This window comes from Acomys russatus, chromosome 10, assembly GCF_903995435.1.
Source record: "Acomys russatus chromosome 10, mAcoRus1.1, whole genome shotgun sequence".
Lineage (NCBI taxonomy): Eukaryota > Metazoa > Chordata > Mammalia > Rodentia > Muridae > Acomys > Acomys russatus.
This window is the reverse complement of record NC_067146.1, coordinates 65042111-65065750: the sequence shown is the minus strand read 5'-3', so window position 1 is coordinate 65065750 and position 23640 is coordinate 65042111. Positions and strand designations below refer to the sequence as shown.

Below are 23640 nucleotides of genomic sequence, written 5' to 3'. Positions count from 1 at the left end.
CATGGACCTGAAGAGAGTAATCCCAGCCCCTTATATTTTTTGTTGTGAACATAGCCTGTAACAGCTGAGCCACCTCTCTGGCCCATAGATTATTTCCCTTATCGCCATCCTGCAGATGCTTTTCTTGGCACCAGAGAAGATATAGATATGTTCCTCCTTCCCTCTGTCCACATAATTATGGCCCTGAATCTTTTTTTGGTCTTTTGTACGGTGTTTGTTTGTTTGGGGTGTTGGTTTTGTTTTGGTTTTTTTGCTTGGAGGTGCTTGGGTTTTATTTTATTTATTTATTTATTTATTTACTTATTTACTTACTTATTTACTTACTTACTTATTTATTTAGGTTTGAGCCATGGCTCTCCTGAAACTCACTTTATAAACCAGGCTGGTCTTAAACTCACAGAGATCCACCTAGTGATCTCTTTATTCTATCCTTTCTGTCACTTAGGAAGAAGAGATCCCTGCATTCTGACCCTAAAGTGCTCTCCTCTATTACAGCAGCCCCCCTATCTAACTGTGGAGGCATTTCTCTGCAAAACTTCTCCTTAGTATTTTGAATTCTTATCTTAGTCCATTCAGCTTAGAAACAACAGAAAAATTCCCCCAGGGTTCTAGAAGCTTGAATAAACAACAGCAAAATGCTGCAATTAAGGCGCCAGAGATCCAGCCCATTGTGCCAGCTATAGAAGCCAGAGAGTGGGGGAAACCACAGTTTTACAATAGTGTCGTGGTTAAACACAGTGAAGTCAGGAGCACTGAGAAAGGTACACAGGAGGCTTTAAAGCTGGCCTCTCCAAGTGTTGGCAACCATGTAGACAGAGGGGCCAAAAGAGTACAGCTGACAATGGTGAAAGCTGCTGAGGGTGGCCACTGGATTGTGAGTCAAAAGGTCCAGAGAGACACTCCTAAAATACTGGGGGTGGGGGAGGGCAGCCAGACTATTTGGCAATATGGTAGGCTCAGGTCACTGGACCTGCTGGTACCTCTACTTCCTCTGATAGAAGTGACCTGAGTAGGTACATAGATATGAAGAGCATTGAAGAAGGCGTCAAATCCAGCACCACCACAGTGTGGTGGAAGTGGTAGTGGAGAAGACTGTGGGACAGGCTATGATCTGGGAGAAGAAACTGGGCAGTGGCATGAGGAGCTAGAGGACAAAGGCTGCCTCATGCAAAGTCCACCATGGCCCACAGCAGCACAGAGGGCTCGTGGACAGAGAGGCCAGAGGGCTGCAGGTCAATGAGAGCTGCTGAGGGTGGTCGCTGGAGCGTGAATCAAAAAGTCCACATGTCCCAGACAAAACTTGCTTTATCTTATTCGAAAGAGACATAAAAGGCACTGGTATTTTGGGTGTTTGTGTTGCCTTCCCCTCTCTCTAGAGACACTCAAGAGTCAATGGAAATCTTTGTAGACCATTTTCTGGTTTTGTGTGTCAACTTATTCCGGTTATGGATTTCCCTTCCTGCTCATAGTGCTCCTGCCAAAACTGCCACCTGTAGACTTACAGAATGCCTCATCCACCATCATGGTATTCCACACAGTACTGCTTCTGACCAAGGAACTCATTTCACTGCCACAATCATGGAATCCACTGGTTTTACCATGCTCCCCACCACCCTGAAGCAGCTGGCCTCATAGAACGATGGAATGGCCTTTTGAAGCAACAGTTACAGCACCGATTATGTGGTAGCAGCATGGAGGGCTGGGGCAGGGTTCTTCAGAATGCAGTTTATGTTTTGACTCAGCATCCGATGTATGGTACAGTTTCTCCTACAGCCAGTAGGATCCACAGGGCCAGGAATCAAGGGATAGAAAATGGAAGTCATTCCTAGTGACCCACTAGGATAGTTTTGCTTTCTGTTCCTGCAACCCTAAGTTCTGCAGGACCAGAAATTTTGGTTCCACACGGGGGAGTGCTCCTGGCAGGAGTCAACAATAAACATTTCATTGAACTGGAAGCTCAGACTTTCCCCTGGTCACATTGGGCTTCTGATGCCCTTAAACCAACAGCCTAAGAAAAGAATAAGTGTTAGGAGGGATGATAGATCCATCAGTAAGGCATTTTCTCAATTAGTGATCAATGGGGGGTATCCCGGACCCATTATGGGTGGTACCATCCATGGACTGGTAGTCCTGGGTTCTATAAGAAAGCAATCTGAGCAAGCCAAAGGAAGAAAGCCAGGAAGCAGCACTCTTCCATTGCCTCAACATCAGCTCCTGCCTCCAGGTTCCAATCCTTCTTGAGTTCCTGTCCTGACTTCCTCCAATGATGGATTATGATCTGGAAGTGCAAGCCAAATAAACTCTTCCACAACTTGCTTTTTGGTCATAGTGTTTTGTTGCAGTGATAAAAACTCTAAGACAAACCAGGAGGAGTCCTACTGAGGACCCAATATTAATGCTGTCACAGTAGCCAGAGATCTCAATGCAATGAATGTTTACAAGTGAAGATATGTGGGCAGAGGGATATACGGTGGGACTCCTTGTGACATACTAGGGCTTCCACAATGAGGTGTTTTCTATGCTTTGGTTTTTTTTTTATTTGTTTTTGTTGTTTGCTTGTTTTATTTGGAAGTGGGGGTTGCAAGGGCCAAGATGGATATAAGGGGACAGGGACAGGGGGATGAAAGGGCCTGGAGTACATGATGTGAAACTCACAAAGAATCAATTAAAATTTTAAGAAAGAATTCTCCTTCCCTCCCTGTAGTCTGGTAGCAGAGGGTCCAGGTGAGCATTCCCAGGCACGGAATGCCTGTTGTCTGTGAAGCAGTGATCTCTTGCCAACTCAGAGGTTTAAGTAAGGCATTAGCCTTCATAGTACTGTCCCAGATTGCTGGCATTACTGTGGGTGATGGCAACCAAATACAATAACATGAACAGAGTATTGCCTTATTCCATGAATAAATGGAGCTCTTCCTCCTGTAGCCCACTATTATCTCAAATTTTCTGATTATAAAACTCTTTCATCTTGCTTATGATTTTTACTAAGCTCTGCTAAGTCCCATTTTTCATTTCAGACTTTATGGTCATAATACAGTTTTCCAACCTCTTTTGCTCACATTGTTATTCTTTTTCTCTGTTGTGACTGCTACTGTGATGTGTCATTCTCATTCTTTTTATGAACATCTGTATTTTGGAATAAAATATGAAAAAAGTTGCTATATCAAAGTATAAGTCCTCAATTTTGGACTTTTGACATGTTCATAAAAATGGAACTGATTTTGCCAGCACAAACAGTGTGTTATACACAATTACATGCGGAAACCATTGTAGCCATAATAATGTAGCATTGATGGATAATAATTTTGAATGAATTAGAGACCACAGATGATTGCCGATGAAAGAGATAAAGCCCCTTTTTTGTTCATTACATCAATCTCTTAACACTTATGGGTACCATCTTCTTGCAAAGGCTTGGCAACCCAAGATTGGCAAGATGAAGCTGTTATAGGAAAGGTTTCATGTTTGGGATCTAAAATGTTCTCCAGAAGCTATATGTTATGGACTTTCATGGAGTGATTAGATCCTGGGGGCACCAACCTCATCAATGGATTGCCTCTTGATAGGTTTCTCATTAATGACAACTGAATGGTTGAAAAAAAAAATAACTATGTAGATGGTAGCACCTAGTGAGATAAAGTATCTTGTCATTCCCCACCTGCACTTCCTGGCTGCCAACTTTGCTTTGTAACATGTTCCTGATCCACGATGCTCTTCCTCACCATAGGCCAATAGCAATGGGACCACCCTGAAACTTCCAAAGTTAATAAACTTTCTTAAACTTTTTGAGTATTTTATATTGTGATGGAAAAATGACTAATATAAGTGTTACAGAATATAAAATATAGTATTAACTGTATGAAAAACATACATACATGACATATAGCATTAAATACACACATTGTAAGTAAGTAGTTCTCCAGAGCATCCACTTCCAAACATAGCCCCATGCAAATCTCCTCCTGAATTGCTGTCACTTCATTTCAGGTGGAAGCAGCCTAGAAAGTCCAGGACCAGCCCCACAGCACCCACTCCTTGTTTTTGAGGATGTGCAGATGCCATAAGATCTTTAAGTGTTAAAGCCAACCTCAGACTCAAGCAATATCACAGACTGCACCATAGTTCTTCAAGCCTTTATCACTGTGGTGCTTTGAATGAGAATGGCCCCTATAGGCTCATATAGTGGACCGTTTGGTACCCAGCTGGTAGAACTGTTTGGGAAGGGTTAGGAGGTATAGCCTTGTTAGAGATGTAACTGGAAATAGGCTTTGAAGTTTCAAAAGCTCACATAATTAGAAGTTAACTCTCTCTTCCTTGTGCTAAGAGCCCCCAAATTTAAATGTTTTCTTTTATCCTTGCCTGATTTGTCACAGCAATAGAAAAGTAACCAAGACACTCAAAAACAACTCAGTTAAGCAGTGCTGCCACCTGCTATATACTAGCATTCTTAAATGCTCACTTATTTGAACTCTTTGATTACTTGATATATCTAACCCCTGTCTTGCCTTTTACATAATCAGGGTAAGTTGCATATTTTAATTTCCCCAGTCTTCCTTATAGTGAGAGAAAGCAATATGACAAACTCTGGCTAATGAAAGATTCATGGAACACTACTCTAGAGGCTTTCAGAAAGATTTATCTTTCTCGTAAGTAGGACTGAAATTGCTGGTATTGCCACATGCCTATTCACGTTGTTTTTGACCATTATAAGTGTATAAACTAGACTGTGACCAAGAGATAAAGACCAAGAGAATCACAGAACTACCCACTGAGACAGAAATGAGAAAATTATGAAGACTCCATAAGTCACCACCACAAAACTGTCTTTTATTAATAATACCAAAGAACCCCAAACATTTTTTATGGACATTAACTTTTCCCCTTCAGATTTCAAAATGGTATTCTGTGTGTATATATTTTAAGATTTTTTTTCAACAATTTAGAATACAGTTGTTGACATAAATAAGCCTAAGAAACAAAAATGAGATGGTCTTTATTTTGATTTTGAACAACTCTTAAGTGGCCACATGTGAACCCTCAGTCCTGGTTGACATGTTACTTCTCCTTTGCTTTATGGGATGATGCTACAGCCTTTGCAGCAGGGCAGCATGTGCAGTGGATATGAGGAAAAACGTCTATATTGTCACTTGAGATACACATCTGTTGGTACACAGTGGAGGTACCAACCCACCTGTCTTAAAAGGGAAATATGTAACCCAAATGTTCATCATTTATTCTCTGGACATTTTATTTTTCCCTCAGCATACTGGTCAGAAAGATACTAGTATCTGTCAAATATGTATGAGTAAACATACTGGGGAGAGTCACCCTGCTACTGCTGCTCTTAAGACCCTTGGGCAATATCCAGGCCCCACAAGCTCCACCATGATGCAGAGAAGCTTCTTTCAAGAAACTAAACAAGAAGAATCTCAAACATAAGCTCTGTGTTATATTATTTTTATGAAATGGGTAAAAGGATGAAACATGTGTTGTTTCAATGATACTAGACAGTACGTGGGGGCTAAAGAACGGCTTCCCCTCAGCCTGTTTGTGACGGTTTGCCCTGCCTTCAGGAAGTGGTGTTGGATGGCCCTGAGAAGCCCATTATCCAGTTCGGTAGGTGAGCTGAAAGATGATCTTGAAGATTTACACACACACACAGACGTAATCAACCCAAGGTGAAAGAGAAGGGTCGTGACACAGAACCAGGAGAACCTGCAATGAAGAGACCTAGGTGGCACCATCTGGACATTGAAGGCCAGTTGTTCAGGGTACCAGCCCCACCAGCAAGGTTCCACACTCACAATGGTACGTGCATGAAGCAGCCTTCTCTTTCACATTGTCACCATTCTTCCTACTTTATAAAAGAAGTAGAAACTAGAGCTGACACTTAGGAAGTGCTAAGGTCCAGATTATTACACAATCCCGCTTGGTTTTTTTTTGTTTTTGTTTTTTTGTTTTTAATAACATTTTACCTCCAAAACAAAACATACTTAGGAAATCTAGCCCACTTGTACCAGAAACAGCAACCAAACTATGAAACTTATGTAAAGGACTACTAACCACACGAGAATTGAACTTAATGGCCTTAAAAATAATTTTAAAAATCACCCAGAAATAATTGTCGTGGTTAGATTGTTTTGTTCCTTATATGTATAAATTCAGCCTAGAATTTATCACCCCAAACTGGATGAAAAATAAGGAATGTAACAGTTTAAAATTCATACTTTTAATAATTTACCAAAATGTGAATTAATCATTTGAAGAGATATGAATGGAACCATTTGGCATTATAGCTACTCTGTGTTATATTAGTAAGCTATTCCAGTAACAGTAAGGTGGAGTCTGTTTCAATAATATGTATTTGGGTATATGTCTGAGAATTCCTAATGTTTAGTCATTAATTGTGTTGACCACAACATACAAAGAGGGGAACAGTGTCAACTGTGTCTTCCTGAGCTCTGAAACGCACACTGACTTGCCTACTTTCCTCTGGTTTGGGAAGCTGTCTCTCACTCATGCTGTTCGGAAAAGTGCCCATGGAAAATGCTAACACAGTATTCTCACAGGATATCTAGATTTGCTAGCTGATGTTTAAGACAGACATCACACGGCTGTATGACACCCTAATTTTAGATACTATATACAAAAATGTGTGGCTGTCGGCCTTAAGCACTCACACATGCTCAGCTGAGAGTTCATGTGATGAGTGAGGCTTTTCTAGTTAGTCAGTTTACACCTATAGACAAGCACCAAGAGACATGCACACTACAAGGAGCCTAGAGATGAAGAGTTTGTATTTCACACCTTTAAGGGAAACGCTGTCACAGAGTGCTGATGACATGGTTTCTATCACTCATGCTCTAATTTGGGGGTCTTTGCAACAAAAGGGGCTTGTGAAGGTTTCTGCCCTTCTTTCTTCCTCTTTTAGGATTTCCAGTAGGTTCTGTGTCAGGCACTAATCAGTCAGTGGTTTTTGGTCCAACAGGTATGTTAGTGGTCTTTTTGCACCTTTTTAATCCTTCTGCAAAATCCCAAGTTCAAATGCCGGAAAGCGTGATGTCTCTGGTACCAACATGTCAGAGAGAAAGTGAACAGCACCAGCCATACCTGCAAATGAAAATGTGCATCATTTAAGAACCACGCAGGTTAGGGGATAAGACAAAGTGACATTTAATCCCTTCCTCTACCAGGGGCTGTTAAGGACGTAAGAGAAAGTACCATCATAAATTAAAAATGACATTATTACCAACAGCACCCAACAGAAAAGTAGACCATCTTTTCTTTACTGTTGAGCATACGTGTGTGTGTGTGTGTGTGTGTGTGTGTGTGTGTATGTGTGTGAATTCAGGCATATGCATGCCACAGTGTGAGTATAGACTTCAGCAGACACTTTCAGGTGTCAGTCCTTGCCTTCCACTGTGTTTGAGACAGAGTCTCCATTGTTTTCTACTGCACGCACAGCAGTGTGGCTAGTTGGCAAGTTCCTGAGGTCCCCCTGCCTCACTTCCCAAATCCTCTTTAAGATGCAGAGATTATACACTTGAGCTTTGCCTCTACACATCTGGGTTCTGGGAGTCGAAACTCAGATTCTCACACTTGTGTGATGAGCACCTTTTCCTACTGAGCTCTCCTCAATTCTGCTATAGTATGTTTGAATTGGCTTTTGGGTTCTTATCTTGCATTTGAGATGTTAAGATGACCCAGTGGGGCTGGAGAGGTGGCTCAGCAGTAAGTCAGATGATACTGCAGCATCTCTGGATGCAGATCTCGGATGCAGCTCAGTGTTACAATGCTTATCTAATTGGTGTAAAGGCTTGAGCACCATCATCAGCATGTATGATTTTAAAAAGCAAACAAAAGCCTCTGAGGAATTTAAGAATGTTGCCAAGTGTATGTCAATAAAGGAAACTTTCCTTTCAGAGATTTTACAGTCTCCATCCAACTTTATCTCTTCTTTAGCTTCTAAGAAAGTAAATTTCAAATAAGTGTGATTTGTTTATATCAAAATTCCTCCCCATAAGCAGGGCGCTGATTAAACAACAGCTTTTGAAATTGACTGACAGGAACTGAGGGTGGCGTGGGGGCTTCTTGACCCCCTGTGTCTCCCCCTCACAACTTCAGTTTGCTTAGTTAGTTTTCTTCTGCCATAAAATTCACCCACAAACAAATACATAAATCCTAAGTGTTCTTTTTTTCATTTTGACAAACTGTACAGCCTGTATCAAACAAACCTTCATCACAATCTGGATTTATCACCCTAGAGTGGGTCCATGTGTCCATGCATTCTACATTCATTCCATCATTAGAGGTAACTGCCATACTTGAGTTTTGTCTGTTTCAGAACTTGACATGGATGGAATCTGTACACAATTCTTCTCTTAGGTTCCTGTAGTTCATGTCTGGTTGGTGGTTGCTAGTAGTCTACTGAGTACCATGTCAGAGGCTGTTTGTTTGTTTTGCTACTGAAGAATATTTGTGTTGGTCCAAGCTTTCTCTACAAGTTTTTATTTGATGAAAGGGTTCTAGAAGCTTATTTTAAAGAATAGAGAAAAACAGGAACCTATTGGAATCCAACAGAAACAAACAGTAGCTCTAAATACCTTTGAGAGGACTCTAGAAAAAAATACTACAAGAGTAAACTTAACATCTCCCCCCATCCAGTAAGCCTTCCAGGGTATATCCTTGTGCATATTTCACAGAAATTCTAACAGTTCTGGAGTGCTTGCAAGCGCAAAAGTTGTGAAGTTTTCCTGAAGCAACAGCAAATGCACTAGTGCTAGTCCTCCGAACAGAGAGAACAATTTCACTAGCCCAAATATTTAAATGTACAGATTTATTTTATTTTTTTATACTCCTACCTTCAAAAAGGGAATAGGGTCTATCAGGAATGCGGCACCCATGCGCTCCGTAATCTAGACACCATTCTGCAAACTAAAAAGAAAGACAGTTCTTTTTAAGGATAGAATTTTGTGAGAGGCAATGGATGCAACACTTTAATGAATGTCTAAGAACTAAAGAGTGGGCTCAAAATATGGCTCAGTGGTTAAGAGCATACAGTTCAGTTCTAAGCACCCACACGCATCAGGTGGCTCACAAACACCTGAAATTCCAGCCTTCATGGGAACCAACGTCTTTGACCTCTTTGGGCACCTGCATTTCCATGCTCATTCCTACAGACACACAGAGATATATAACTTAAAATTTAAAAAAAATTTTTTTTTTGAAAAAATAGAGTCCAATTTGGTCAGGAGTGGTTCCAGAGCTCTGGACTGGAGTGTATGGCCAAAAACCCCTAGCAGGATGAGAATGAGGGACCTTTCATTGCCTGTGTCCTCTTCTGTAGATTACAGCTACCTTAAAGCACTGTAGGGACACCTGGAGAAGAAATGCACACTAACTCAACAGCACCTTGTTCCTTCCAAGCTCCATCTGAATAAAATCCCTGGCTATGAACCTGCCCTCAGACTTGGCCACTGGATCTCCGTGGCCTGCAGCCATGCTCCAGGAGAACATGCTTGGGATGCTTCGGGACCTTGGTGTCCTCATCTCTAAGCTGTTGTTGGAACAATTCTTCATTGTGGAAATACCTAGCCTTAGCTCTCTACTCTACGGGTTTTGCATCCTAAGTAAGTTAGTGCCTTCCTTCTTACATCACGACTTTGCCTTGGTGTATAACTCATCACTTCTCCACTAATGATTTGACGAACGCCAATGTGGAAACCCAAGGTCATCTTGGTTCTTCCCCACCAGCTTCACAGTGACTTTTCTAAAGAAGAGTCTTAACATGGGCCATCCACTTTCCAAATCAGTGTTCAGTCTGGCTGGTTATTAAAATTAACCCTTAAGTCCTGAAAATCACTAATAAGAGAGATTCTTTATTTAAATGATCAGGAGTGGGTCACAATGGCTCTCAGGTGTAATCAAGGTTGAGAACTGCTCTGTGCATCTCTGAGTTCAGGTCCTAACATCTCTCCTCCCATGGCATCCCACAGCACTGGCGTGCTCTCTCTCCATATACACTGAGGTGTTTCCTGACTCTGTAGCTTTGTATTAGCTATTATAAAAGGAAATTATGCCACTTACCCAGGCTACTCCCTTCCTAACTGACCTACAAAGTGCCATCTTTTAAGAAAAAGATCTTCCTACTTATTTAACCATCCAGCGTTATACTTACCTTTGCCTCTAGCTCCTGTCTGTCTCCATGATCTAGTGACCAGGAACTTTACATCATTACCTTAGATGCTTCAACCTCCAGGCCATTAGGCAGGCACTTTCTTCTCTTTACAACTTTCCTCATCCTCCTTTGAATAACTTCCATGCATCCTTCTAGTTTTGGCCTACCCACCATTTTCTGACCTCCCAGGACTAGACTGGGCTCTGCCCTTTTATGCTTCTATAGCACCCAGTAATCACTCTATGAGTGTGGGCACCATACAGATAAATGCATTATCAGGGATTCCAAAATGGGGAGGCCTGTTCTATTTGGGTTGACAAAAAAAAAAAAAATCATATTGGTAGTAGGGTTCATTGTCCAAATGGTATTAAAAATGTGGTATCCATAATGTCTCATCTGTCATGGGATACTGCAAACATTTTGGTGTATTCCTCAATCATTAATCATTTTAGAGTATATATGCAATTACACCATGTGAAACATGCAGAGTAATAAACATACAAGCAACCATTTACCATGTCTGGCTTCATGCTGTTCATGAAAATCTACTCAAAGCATATTTAATTGTTTCTATTTGGGGCCTTGTGCTATTGATGTACATTTTATAGGGAAGTACCCTAGACAAGGACTATCATGGATCTTATATTTCATCACTTTGAGCCAAGCAATAAGCAAAACATTCAATAAATGAGTGGGTGATCCTTCCATGGGCAGTCTTAAAGACCCTGAGGAATGCCATAGTTAAACTCAACACTGAAATGGCAAAGAGATGCTGTGCAAATCACAAGGGGAAATGCATTTTTGGTGAAGGAAATAGTCAACAACAGTTTAGACTCTGTTCTATTGAGGGAAGAACAGTGCTGTCTAGTGTGGTATGCCTCAAAATGGTGTAAGAGGAGAAGAAGAATAAGTGGAATGAGCAAGGGTCAAGGCATGCCGCACTGCAGCCACTCAGGGAGAGGGGGTAGGTTTGACAAGTGGTTTAATGGGAACCAATGAAAGACTTAACTAGAAACAACTGTAAATAGTCTCAGTGTTGTGTCAATTAACTCTTGAACCATCCTGGGTACACAGTCATCTTCACCCCATTTTTTCAAATAAAGAAATAAAGGCTTGAAGAATAAATATACTTTAAGACAATAAATCATTTTTATAAGTCAACTATGATGTCAAAGATCTGTGACCCTAGAACTTGGGGGGTGGAGCAGGAAGGTCAGAGTTCATGGTCATGCTTGGCAACAGCAAAACCAAGGTCTATCTGTGCAAGTTGAGACCTTTTCTCAAAAAAAAAAAAAAAAAAAAAAAAAAAAGTCAATATATAGCACCATGATTCCAGAACTTGTGCTCTTTGGAGTAACATTTATGTTTGCTACCTTTATCTCATAGACAGAGACACAGAGGGCCAAGGACAAGGCTGTGCCAGAAGAAATAGATCAAACCACAGATTGGGAGGAGTAGGTTCTAAGACAGAAGAGGAGTTGTGCTTTTGGGCTCTGTTCTGGGAAGTTCAGAAACTGTGTGGGTAGAGGTGCCCTCACCTTGCAAGCTCGATAGAGGTACTTCTTATCCTGGGTCAGGTGGTAAAGGGACAAAAAGGAATAACCATTTCCAGAGGTCCCATGGCAGATTCCATAGCCTTTCCGGAGCAGACCTCGCTGCCAAATCACATCACTGCACTCCATGGCCTCTTTCAAGTATTTCTCCTCCTTAAAAACCTGGAGAGTAAGAAAGCAAAACAGTTAGCAAAATGTTTTGAGTAAGAGTCAGAAAAACGCTTCTTCACTGATTAGAAAAATATACAACATTATGAAAACTGATACAGAATTAGGTTTTAACAAGCACAAGAGCCTCTCCACCAAGGCAGGCAGATCTGTATGTCCTTCTCCAGAGTCTTACCAGTGAGTCTCCACATACCCTCCTAAATATGCCAGATCTAAGATCTAGTCTTAGTCCCAAATCTAGTGCTCAGGCCTTGTCTGGCCATCTGTGCCTATGTGGCAACCAACTTCTAAGCTTCCATCAGGACTTGTCCCTGCCTGCCTGGAACCCACAAGACCCTGGAACAACGCATGCAACCTCTCTACCCAACCAGATCTACCCTACACTAGAGACTTGGATCAGGGCACACACCCTGCACACCAGCCCAGGCTACCCTGTTCAACTGACTTCATTCCACCAGAGTTATTTCCAACCTTCAGGCCTAAACTCACCCCCACATTATCTCCTCTGCTCCAACCTGCTCTACCCATACCAGACACAGAACTAACAAAAGAGGTCCCCATGCCCAGCTCTCATTGCAAAAATACAAAAAATATGAAAGGTCACTTAGCATTCTCTCTCCAAAACCTACCAGTCCTGTACATATGTTTGCCAAAGAAATACCTAGTTGAACCACAAGACACAGAATTTAAAGGAACAATCATAGATTTTTTTTCAAAGAATTAAATGATCTTAAAGAAGACACAAGAATAAAAACAAAATACTTGCAATACTGATAGACATATATCAAAAAGATTACCCAGCATGACCAAGGTGCCTTTATCCTTGAAATCCAGGACAGTTCAGCATTCATAAATCAATCAATGTAGCAGACAACATAAACTGACTTAAATAGGAAAATCACATGATTTCAATTTATATAGGAAAGACCTCTAGCAAAATTCAAAATGACTCCATGATAAAAGTCCTAGATAACACAGGAATATAGGGAACATACCTCAAGACAATAAAAGCTATATGTGAGAAACTCACAGCCAACATCATCCTAAATAGAGAAAAACTTGAAGCAATCCTATCCTAGTGAAGCCAGAAACAAGACAGGGATGTCCACCATCCCAATCCCCTTTGAATATCGTGCTCCAGGCAACTAGCTGAAACAGATGAGAGTAAAATTAGAGTATACAAGTACAAAACCAAGTCAAACTATTCCTACCTGACGGGACAAATACATTAGAGATGCCAAGGTCCTTACTAGAAACAATACAATTCAGCAATATGGCAGGATACAGAATCAGCTTGTACTCTGAACTAGAAAAGGTAGTTGAATTCTGTAAGCATTCTTACTATCAGGTAGCTTAATAGGCTGTCCTACTACGAGACTGAAAGGCTGTGGCAAGAAAAGCAGATTGTAGCAGTAAAGTTCAAGTCTCAAGAAGAAAGAAGAACTTTAACAGCAACTGGGCCAGATACATACTAGTCTATCTAGTATCACCTATCTGTCTGTCTAATCATTTATTTAACTATCTGTCTGTCTTTCTGTCTTTCTTTTTTTCTGTCTGTCTGTCTGTCTGTCTGTCTACCTATCTATCTATCATCTAACATCTATCTACTTATCACCTACCATCCATCTATCTATAACTTATCATCCATGTATCTATTATCTGTCTTTCTACCTCTCTGTCTACCTATCCATCTATATATACACTAGGAAACATGTATACACTTGTTTGTTCCCTAGTTAATTGGCCATTCGTATGATCATTTGGTAAAGAGGCTGGCTGCTTTTTGCCCTTATCTCAACAACTTACCTGAAGCTAAATCTATAAGTAGTAAACAATTTCTGTGACAGAGGCAATTTAAAGCCAGCATAACACTAAGTCTGTGCTATGGTCATTGTGGTGGGTGGATGATCTATTACGCAGCTCTACAGGGAACAAGAATAAGCGGGGCAAAGAGCAATGCAAACGTTGTTTCATGATCAAAAGAGTATTAGGAAACGATGTTGCAGTCAAGGGTTATTAAGAAGCTTCTGACTCTTCCTCCACAGTTTCAGAGCCACTAAGACCAGACACTGTGTGACAGGGATTCCCTGTGTGAATGCCGTGAGAGGGCAAGAGCCCCTAAGATATATACTGTCTATCTACACACTAGTATAATGCTCTATCTGTCTATATAGCTATCATCTATCCACCCATCCATCCTTTCAAAGGAGAGGAAGAAAAGCTGTTGATTCCATAAAACATTAATAAATTAGATCTGACCAGGAGAGACCTCCTAAAGATCTGACTGCAGACATGAAAAAAGAAACTGAGAAAAACAAGAAAACATATAACATAAATTGCTGATCCCTTTACTTGGGAAAGGCTCCAAGACTGGCTGAAACATGAGAACATGTCTCTGCATAGCCAATAAATCTTGCTGGGTACAGAGTCTTCAGGACTTATCATGCCATCCTTTCATATGGCGTGGACGAAAACTTATATTACAGTTTGTTTATATAGTCCAAGCTGACTAATAAAGAAAGACAGATACCTTTCCTGCTCAAAGAGCAGAGAATCATCTTTAGCTGAATTGTACACTCTACACATTCCATACATGTGTTAATGCAAAAATGTATATTGCCTTTAAAAGTTTATATGTTTACAGAGCAAAAGGAGCAGACATCAAAGACAAGAAGTCCAGGTGATTCAGCCTCACAGACTGCCTCAATAGCTGTTTCCTCAAAAATCTGCAGCCAGAACAAATTCTAAATAGCTAGTTAAGACTGTCCAGCATCGTAGATTGTTCCAGGCAGAACTTTAGTTAAGCCTGCACCTTCCCATCATACAGAGACTGGACAACAAATGACACAGCTAGTTCTCCCAGAATATGGCCAGTATCCAAAAATGTCACCCCAAGACAGCAGAAAGCAATTTTAAGAGAATGATGCCCCATTGCCAAAAAGAGGGATAGGTGGTTTTTGGCCATTTGGTGGGTGATGGATGTTTGTCATCATTTAAGGAGGGTTGGTTACAAGTTGTTAATGGTCTTGGTCAGGGAGAAAACAAAGTGAAGAAGGCTATACACTGGGATTTCTTTCTCTCTTTTTCTTTCCTCTTGTCTTTCTGGCCTATCTAATGTTTGGGGGCTAACAAAGGGAAAAGGGATGAAAAGAAAAAGGGAAGATATAGGAATGATCATATAGAAGGATAGATTATTGAATCTACTTTTAAACTAGAAAGCATTAACAAATGAAAATTTTACATTGGTATTGATTTTTTGTATATTGAAAAATATAAGATTATTTTTGATACAACATATTGTATATGTTTCAACTCTTGTTTAAGGTATTGTACCTATGCAACTCATTTTAGTGCAATATAAAGTTCTAGTCCTTCTTAAGCTGCTATTACAAACTGTTTAGGATAATTAAGAAATGCAAGTTAAAAGTCAATCAAACACGCTCATATTAGCTACTAGTTTAGTTTTGCACAGAAATAAGCTTTATTTCGTCTCCTATAAATGTTTTCAAAGTTAATCAGATAATAAATAGCTAGAAACAAGCAATGTTTACCTATCCAGATATACTATAGATAGATAGATGGTCTTCAAAAACCATAGAGATGTACAAAATATGGCTTTCAAAAATGTTTTCTTAATAAAAGGCCTTCTTGACAGCAAGAAATGTGAGACCCTGGTAGCACCTCCATTCTACCTCAAAGAACAAGATGACCACTGAAGAACCTCCATATGGAGTTTGTTTATTAGCAGCAAACTAAATGGCAGGCTAGCCACTGGGCAAGAAAGAAACTGTCCTATCCTCAACAGCAGACAGTACGCTGCCCAAATTGGAAAACTGGATGCAGGCAAGTCAACTGGTGAGCTTTGCCAAGACAAAGTAAGCAGTTCTTCATAATTCCTGCTTCACAGAAAAAAGTCTGTCATATACTGGGCCAGAAGGCCAAAGATGATGATTCCCCAGTATTTCAGAGGAACCTTGGGTGGCTGCGCAAGCAGCCAAATGTCTGTCATTTCTGTAGTTTTGGAAGCTTCTTGCTCTATACTTCATGTCTAGTCATCCTTCTCAGGTCTCTGATGGAGTTGAAGACTAGATAACTATAGTCTCACATATAAGCTTAAGTTGTTTAGCATTAAAAATTTGTTTTTAGGTCTAAGAAGATATTTTAGGTGGATAAATGAAAGTTATGATATAAAGTACAGAACTATGAACTCACCAAGATAGGATAGATAGTAGAATACTTTTTCCATGATTGCCAAATACAAATGGACTAGACATCGTGAATGTAATTCCTACCTAATAGTTTTCACAATTATTCTTATTGTATGTCGTTTATTATTATAAGACAAAGCTCCTTTTATTGGACTAAATGGGGGGAGATGTTGGGGAATGATTTTGTGCCCTGTGAATTCAGATGCTGATTTTTGTGCCCAGAAATCTGGTTGTAGTCCAAACATGGGCAATGTAATTATTACTGAAGAATCTCCTGTCTCAATGTTGTATAAAAATTATTCTCCATCATCTGTGATTGATTAATAAAGAGCTGAACAGACAAGGGTTGAGTAAGAGAGTTGTGCCAGGACTTGGAATCCCAGGAGGATGGTCCCTGGTGGAAGAAGGTAGAGGAGAAGGTGGCCATGAAGAGGTCACCATGGGGGCGGTCGCCATGAGGACACATATGGAGCAAGAGTGGGCAGGTCAAGACTAGATGGTAAGTAATAGGGCACATGGCTTGGAAATAGTCCAGACCAGTGTAGAAGGCTTAGAATAGATGAGTTCTGTCTAACTACAGGGCTTTAAAGATTATTAATAACTATAATATGTTTTCATGTCATTATTTGTCAGCTAGAGTGGGAGTAGAAAAAAATACTTTTATTTTTACACCCACCCATGCATTCATCTGTATACACTTGTTTCCTCATATGCTGTGTTTCGTCTTATTCTACCAATCTGTGAGTATAAGAGGTTTTTCCGTCTTCTAATATCTTTCTTACTCTCTTTCTTCAGAGGTAAGTTTTTGCTGTAGAGGTCGTTTACCTCCTTAATTAGGCTTGTTTTGCTTTGTTTTGTTTTTCTAGACTATTGAGAATAGGATCATTTCCATGATCTCTTCCTAGGTGTATCTGTTGTTTCTGTTTTGAGAAGCTATTAATTTTTGCAAGGTAATTTTGTGTCCTGCCAATTTGGTCAAAGGGTAGATCTTTTCTGGAAGCTTTCTAGGAGAATATTTGGGATAGCTTATGTATAAGATCATGTCATCTGCAAATATGGATAGTTTGAATTATTCTTTTTGAACCTCTGTCTCTTTCTTTTTCTTGTCTTAGTGCTTTATAGTGACTTGAACACTATATTGAAAATAACCGGGAATAGTGGACAGCTCTGTCTCAGTACTGATTTGACTTGATTTGATTTGATTGGTTAGTAGTTAGTTAGTTAGTTAGTTATTTAATTACTTTTGTTTTTGAGAATCTCTCTCTATGTAGCCCTGACTGGCCTGAAACTTAGTATGTAGACCTTAAATTCATAGAGATATGTTGACTTCTGCCTCCTAAGTACTAGGATTCAAAGAGTATATACTACCATGCCAGCTTTGTTCCTGACTTTGAACTAAGGAATGCCGAGCCTGGTAGAACTTGTCTTCCTCAGGGAAGAGCAGAGCTGTTGGTTATCCAAAACAAAATGGCCAGCCCCCAAATCATGTATATAAGTAGTATTATAGAAACTGAACACATTGTTATTTATGTATTCGGGAATATATACACAAATATCAACAATTATAAAAAAAGAAGTCATATATTTAAAAGAAAGTTGGGGGATACATGAGAGCAGTTAGAGGGAGGAAAATGAATGGTAAAATAATATCGTTATTTTATAATCTCAAATATATATATGTGTGTGTGTATAATTTTTAAAAGTAAGTCAGATTTGCTGGCATGTACTTGTAATCCTGCTCAAACATGATGGAAGGCAAAGACCAACACCAAAGATTATCCCCTGAGATCCATCCATATGGCATGGGTAGTCACACTAACACAAAGATTTTTTTTTTTTTTTTCAAAACAAGGTTACTCTGTGTGCAGCCCTGCCTTCCTGGAACTCACTTTGTAGACCAGGCTATCCTTGAACTCACAGAGGTCCACCTGCCTCTGCCTCCCAAGTACTGGGATCAAAGGCATGTGCCACCAAGCCTGGCTAGAAAGATTAAAATTTAAAACCAGTTTCAGTGTACAGTTGAATGGGCTTTCCAGAAGCAACCTGGAAGCTGGGTGGTAAAAACTGTGCTTGATCATTTAGAATACTAGAGAAGCACTAACCTGGTAGGCCTGTAAGAGCATGTGGATGACGCCTGGAGCACCATGGCACCAGTGGACCAATCGGTCTGTTTCATTGCTTAACGAAGATGGGTAATTTCCAGATCGGAATTTTTTGTGGCGCACATAATCGATGCTGGGCTTCACCATTTCTGTTAAGGTTTCTTGGTCCACTTTTGCTTCCGGCTTTAAAGGCACAAAAAGAAAACAATTTTTTTCTGAAGTTTTTTTTTTTATAACTACTGTAGCATGGCTAATCTTATACATCTTATTACTTATAACACCAAGAAAAGTACAAAATTAGAATTCACTCATGTGAGGTTTTTTTTACCCCCTACACTTAGCTTTTTTTGTTTGGTTTGATTCTTTGAAATCTTGAATGTATTTGTGTTCCAATGTGTTGAACTTATTGATGAATTGAGACCAACAATTGAAATAAAACCATCCTACAGAGTGGTGAGCTGAGGGGCTCTGTAAGGAACCCTGAACTACGAAAGATTTGTGTGTGTGTGTGTGTGTGTGTGTGTGTGTGTGTGCGCGCGCGCGCGCGCTGTCTAAATTCAAATCTTTTCTTTCTTCCCATGTGGCTCCTCCTCCTCCTAAAGGTCAAGTACAACTCATTTCTCAAATCAACTTACTTTTTTACTTCGGGCAAATTTTTTTTTTCAAGGAAGGGAATGGCTTTACTAAGTCACAAATTTGATAAATCAATACAGTACTGTTAACACAATAAAATATTATTTCTTCTGGAGTCATATATTATCTTAGGGCTAATTTTCACTCCAAAAAATATAATTTAAGTACCAAATCCAAACACTGGTTTCCAGCAGGACAGGTTATTTTATACAAATCAATGTCATTTGAAATCGTACAATTTCTCTTTGTAAAGTGAGTTCCTCATGCAGGCGGTTCTAGCTCACAGTGGTGGCTCCTATGTGGACACACGGGCAGCTGGGCTGTGTGGTTTGGTCCACAGCCTGGAGTGTTCCAGTGTCCGGAGCTTTAAGAGTCAACCTAAGAAGACTCCAAGTCAACATCAGTTTCTTCCAAGCACTTAAATAACAACAAAGCCATTAATTGTTCGCATCAACAGAAGACTTTTCCTGTCAGTCTTTTCAAGCCCTTCAACCTCAGATAATCCCTTTGATTTAGAAGCTCTGACCTTTTGTTTTGATCAAGTCACAGCTTTCCTCAGCTCATTAAAAAAAAAAAAAAAAAAAAAAGACTACCTAAAATAGTTGTATCTTTTAAATAGCAACTGAGTATGCTGTCAGCTTGAACAGTCCTGGGGCCCTGGTGCTGCACACCGATTTCCACTGTCACTTCTCCACCGCTGCTGCCATTGGTGTCCTTGGGCTTCCTCTTGCTGATGCTGTCAAGTCTTCAGTCTCAGCGTTCAGTTTATGTATCACCCATTCTATGGCTTCTCCGCCTTTGTTAGCAATGGAAGAGATGGTGCTTGCCACGAGTCCCCCACGGTAGCTGCTGAGGCTGACCCCTTTCACAGTGACGATGGCTTCCTGGGTCAGGACAGTCTCTCTGGGTCCTGGGGGTGCGGCTTGTATGTGAGCCTCTGTCTACTGAGACCATATGTGTAAATGAGGTGTTAGCAGACTGGAGCTCCACAGTCCTCTTCGCTGGGTCAACTACACAATGCTGCTGCACGTATGTTTTCTTTCTTGCTGCACCAATAAGAGACTTCACAATGGAAGGCAGGCCCCACTCTGTACTGTGTCTGAGGCTGTACCCCTTTCCAGAGGGATCGACATGTCTGTCCAGCACGTTAATACCAACCATGCTTGGGTTCATGGGGTTTGGGTATTTCTGCATTGCAGCACTCGTAACTGTTTCCCACGGGGAGACATGCCCCAAAGTCCAGATCTTCATAGTGCCAGCCTCTGGGTATTCCGCAGCATCGGGGGCCGAGGAGGCACACAACTTCACTGGCCCCTCCATGTCCCTGCCGGCTGACCTTGCAGTGAGGGCCTGGTGCAAAGGACACCTGCCAGGCAAATTATTTACCATCCCTTTCTTTAAGGTAATCAGAATAATTAGCTCCAATTGAACAATATATGTTTGTCTCTGTCATGCAGCGATTTGTATAATAATAGGCATTACTTACTGAAAACATTCACTAGCTGTTACCTCCTAGAATGAACCAAATTTGCTTTAAAGTTTTACTCAAGTGTTAAAGAATACAAACAATTGGGAAATATTTACTCTTTTGAGGGACTGTTTGATGGGGTTTTGTTTTGTTTTGTTTTGTTTAAGTACTGAAATATAAAACATTCTAAGGATTTCAAGATACTCTGCAGATTCTCAAGAAAAAAAATGGTGATAACAAATTGCAAGTTAGGCTAATTAAATTTCTTCTAGTGTGATATGTTAGCAAGCCCTCACAAATCTAGATTATTAGTAAAATCTGGGGTAAAGGTTCATTCTCTGTCCAGTGAGTTAATTTTCATTTGATTCGGAGAACAAGATTCCAAATGGGGTATAAGTATTACTCATAATTAAAGAACAATCCTCCTTTAAAATGTATATTATCCTACTAAAACAACAATATAACTCTTAAATACAATAAAACCTTCTCTCTCCCAACAAAAAGACTTTGTTTAGCATGGAGTAAAAGACAACTTAAGGAATACACTTGCTTCTAAACTTGACTGAAGTAAAGTTAGTTTAATATTTAAAAATACATAATAGAATGCCTTTAGATGATTTCCTGAGATATACTAATAGGTTAGGTTTTTTTAAACTATAGTTCATGAAGTATATATTCAGAATACTAAATTATTATGCTTAGAAAATTATTTATATAGATAAATTCTTATCTGAAGTATGCATGCATTTAATACTAACACTCAGAGGCGGAGGCAGAAAGATCTGGGGTACAGAGGTGGAGGCAGAGAGTACAGGGGTACAAGGCTATTATCAATTATACAGGAAAGTCCTAAAATGAAGGTGGCCCTCCGCCTGTTATCATTTTACAACTTGAGTGCACCCTTATCTCTGAAACAATGTATCCATACTACATTCTGAATGTGTCTGGTCTCAAGGTTTTCAGTAGATCACAAAGACGTTCAGAAGGGAGGGAAGACCCAAGAGGGAGTCAGTGACAAGCAACAACAACAAATTATTAAATCAGTGTCCCCAAAAGGAGGTGCTGAGTCTCTTTTCTGGGGTGGAGGCTGTACTGCCCATTGTTGTGAGAGAGGTGGAAGTGTCTGAGGCCAACAGCGCAGCGTAGTGATCCACTGTGACATGTGGAATTCAGCTCCCTTTGCTCTCCTCCATGCCTGGCCTTTTCTCATCAAGAGATGCTTTCTTTTTGTCAAGCCCCAATGCCTTTTGTTTCTCCTAGGAATTACTGGAAGGAAAAGTTTAACATATCCAAAGGCTCTTTAGAGATATTTGCAGAAGATCCTTTATCCACTACCCTGCCTTCATCTCAACACAGATATATGTCTGATGCAGCTTCTGTGGTACATGTCACTTAAATTCCCCCCGTTCTATGGTTCAGCAGGAGAAACAGGCTGGTTTCTTGCTGACAGCCCCCTCAGGCATTTCTGTGTAATTTTCTGTCCTGTTAGGTCATTTGCCATTTTTTTTTTAACTTATTTCCAGTTTACATCTTTTTATTTTGGGCTCCTATATGTCTTCCCGGTTTCATCAAAGAATTAAAACTTGTGGGTTTTGTTTTTCTTGTTATTTTGAAAGGATTTGTAAGAGAACTTTGTCTTTTTCCTGTCATTGCAAAACTGGACTTCCATTTTTCAAATGGAATTGGAAAAATTTTCATATAGACTGTATTGACAGCCTTCTAAATGATAGCCAAGAGACAGCATGACCCCAGGACATATGGCAGGGCACAGAGGCCACAGGGCATGCAGCATGGGGCAGAGAACATTTACACACATCTCCAACACAGGCTTCATCGCACCACTTCGCCTCCTCTGCAGAGGGGTCTGGCCGGCTACATCACTTTTACTTAGTCTGTAAAAGCTGGCATATGTTTCTAAATATAGCAGTTACTAAACAATGCTATGTGTACTTCATCATAAAAGCAAAGAAGTAAAGTTTTCATAATTTGTATTTTTCTTAAAGAACAAAACCACCCTAAGCATCTGCATCTCCGTTAGCACATAATCTCCGCTAAGGAGTTCCTACTTCAATCAACAGGACAAGAACAGAGGGAGGCTTTGGGTGATAAGCAACTATTCTGGTGCAAATTATATACAGAATGTGCTTTTAGAAATTCACTGCTATAAAGCCAAGTTAATTATCTGTGAGTCATAGTAGGAACCTTTAATTCAGCCTATTTGTTTTCTATGAAGAATTTAATCCCTCATTCATATTAGTCTAATATTTTGTTCTATGGTTATTTATTTATTATCCTAGAGAATTGTCAGGTACCTGCATTAACATGTAGTAGATTCCAGCCATCCCATGGGCTGCTCCAACGTATTGCTTCCTGTGCCACTGATATAACAGAGGGCAGCGCTCAGTTTTCCTTTCTTCCCTTGACAGAGTCTTTCCTGACTCAATAATAGCAGTGACTACCTACCGAGACAAGGAGACATCAGAAATCAAAACAACTTAGAAGCACCTTCATCTACTCTAATTAACATTAGTGTGTAGGAGAGCAGAGTATTAAAAATATTTTAAGCACCCATTATCTAAGAATATTTTTATTTAATAAAATCAGAGAGAGAAATCAGGAAATAATATTTGAGAAGAAAAACATTTTTTAAAAAATTACCTATGGAATTGAAGTTCTAGTATGAAAAGTTGACTAAATTTTATTGAGCCTTCCTATTAAGAACTACTATAAACTTGTTACTTGCTTCATTGTAGGCTCAATTTTCTTAACAAATATGTTATTACAAACTTATTAACCGAGAGTACCTCACTCATAACCCAACTAACCTAAACAATAGGAAAAGAAGAGTAAAGAATACAATAATAAAACCGTATGGATATCAGGTCCAAGGAACGATTCTCCTGGCATAATCAGCAGGATTTCTTCTGCTGGAACCTGGAGCAACCAGAACCCAGAACCTCAGCAGGAGCCCAGAGCTCCGAAGCCTTCCCTCAAGCGGTTCTCTCTAGGAGCATCTTGAAGTGGAGCAATGAACAACCAAAACTATCCCAATTCTCCAAAGGCCTCCTCTCTTGTTTTTGGCTCACATTTATATCTCCTCTCAGAATTTGTTCAAGAATGTTTTTCAGCTGGTTAATAACCAATCTCCCCCACACGGTGGTTTGTCTTCTAAGGGGATAAACATCACCTGCTCTCTCACAAGTCTTTTCTCATCCCCCACTTGTGATCTAAACAAAAAACATGTTTATCTCTCCTTCACTTCATAGATGTAACATTTTCCCTAAAATGCAGCAAATACATTTTCAAGACAGGGTACACACATTAGCTTCACTGA

The 23640-nt window shown here is 40.0% G+C and overlaps 1 protein-coding gene and 1 pseudogene across 1 annotated transcript in view; both read right to left on the bottom strand.

The window, feature by feature from the left end:
- Positions 1 to 6095: 6095 nt before the first annotated feature.
- The window catches only part of Lancl2 (LanC like glutathione S-transferase 2), a 36045-nt gene continuing 18500 nt past the window's right edge, over positions 6096 to 23640 (bottom strand). Inside the window, exons 5-9 of the mRNA XM_051152296.1 lie at positions 22619 to 22765; positions 18206 to 18388; positions 11713 to 11889; positions 8859 to 8931; positions 6096 to 7107 (exon numbers count right to left, since the gene is read on the bottom strand). Coding sequence (XP_051008253.1) covers positions 7013 to 7107; positions 8859 to 8931; positions 11713 to 11889; positions 18206 to 18388; positions 22619 to 22765 — 675 coding nt within the window. The 3' untranslated portion in view covers positions 6096 to 7012. The remainder of the gene's footprint in view (positions 7108 to 8858; positions 8932 to 11712; positions 11890 to 18205; positions 18389 to 22618; positions 22766 to 23640) is intronic.
- Positions 19494 to 20089, bottom strand: LOC127194717 (PRELI domain containing protein 3B-like; annotated as a pseudogene).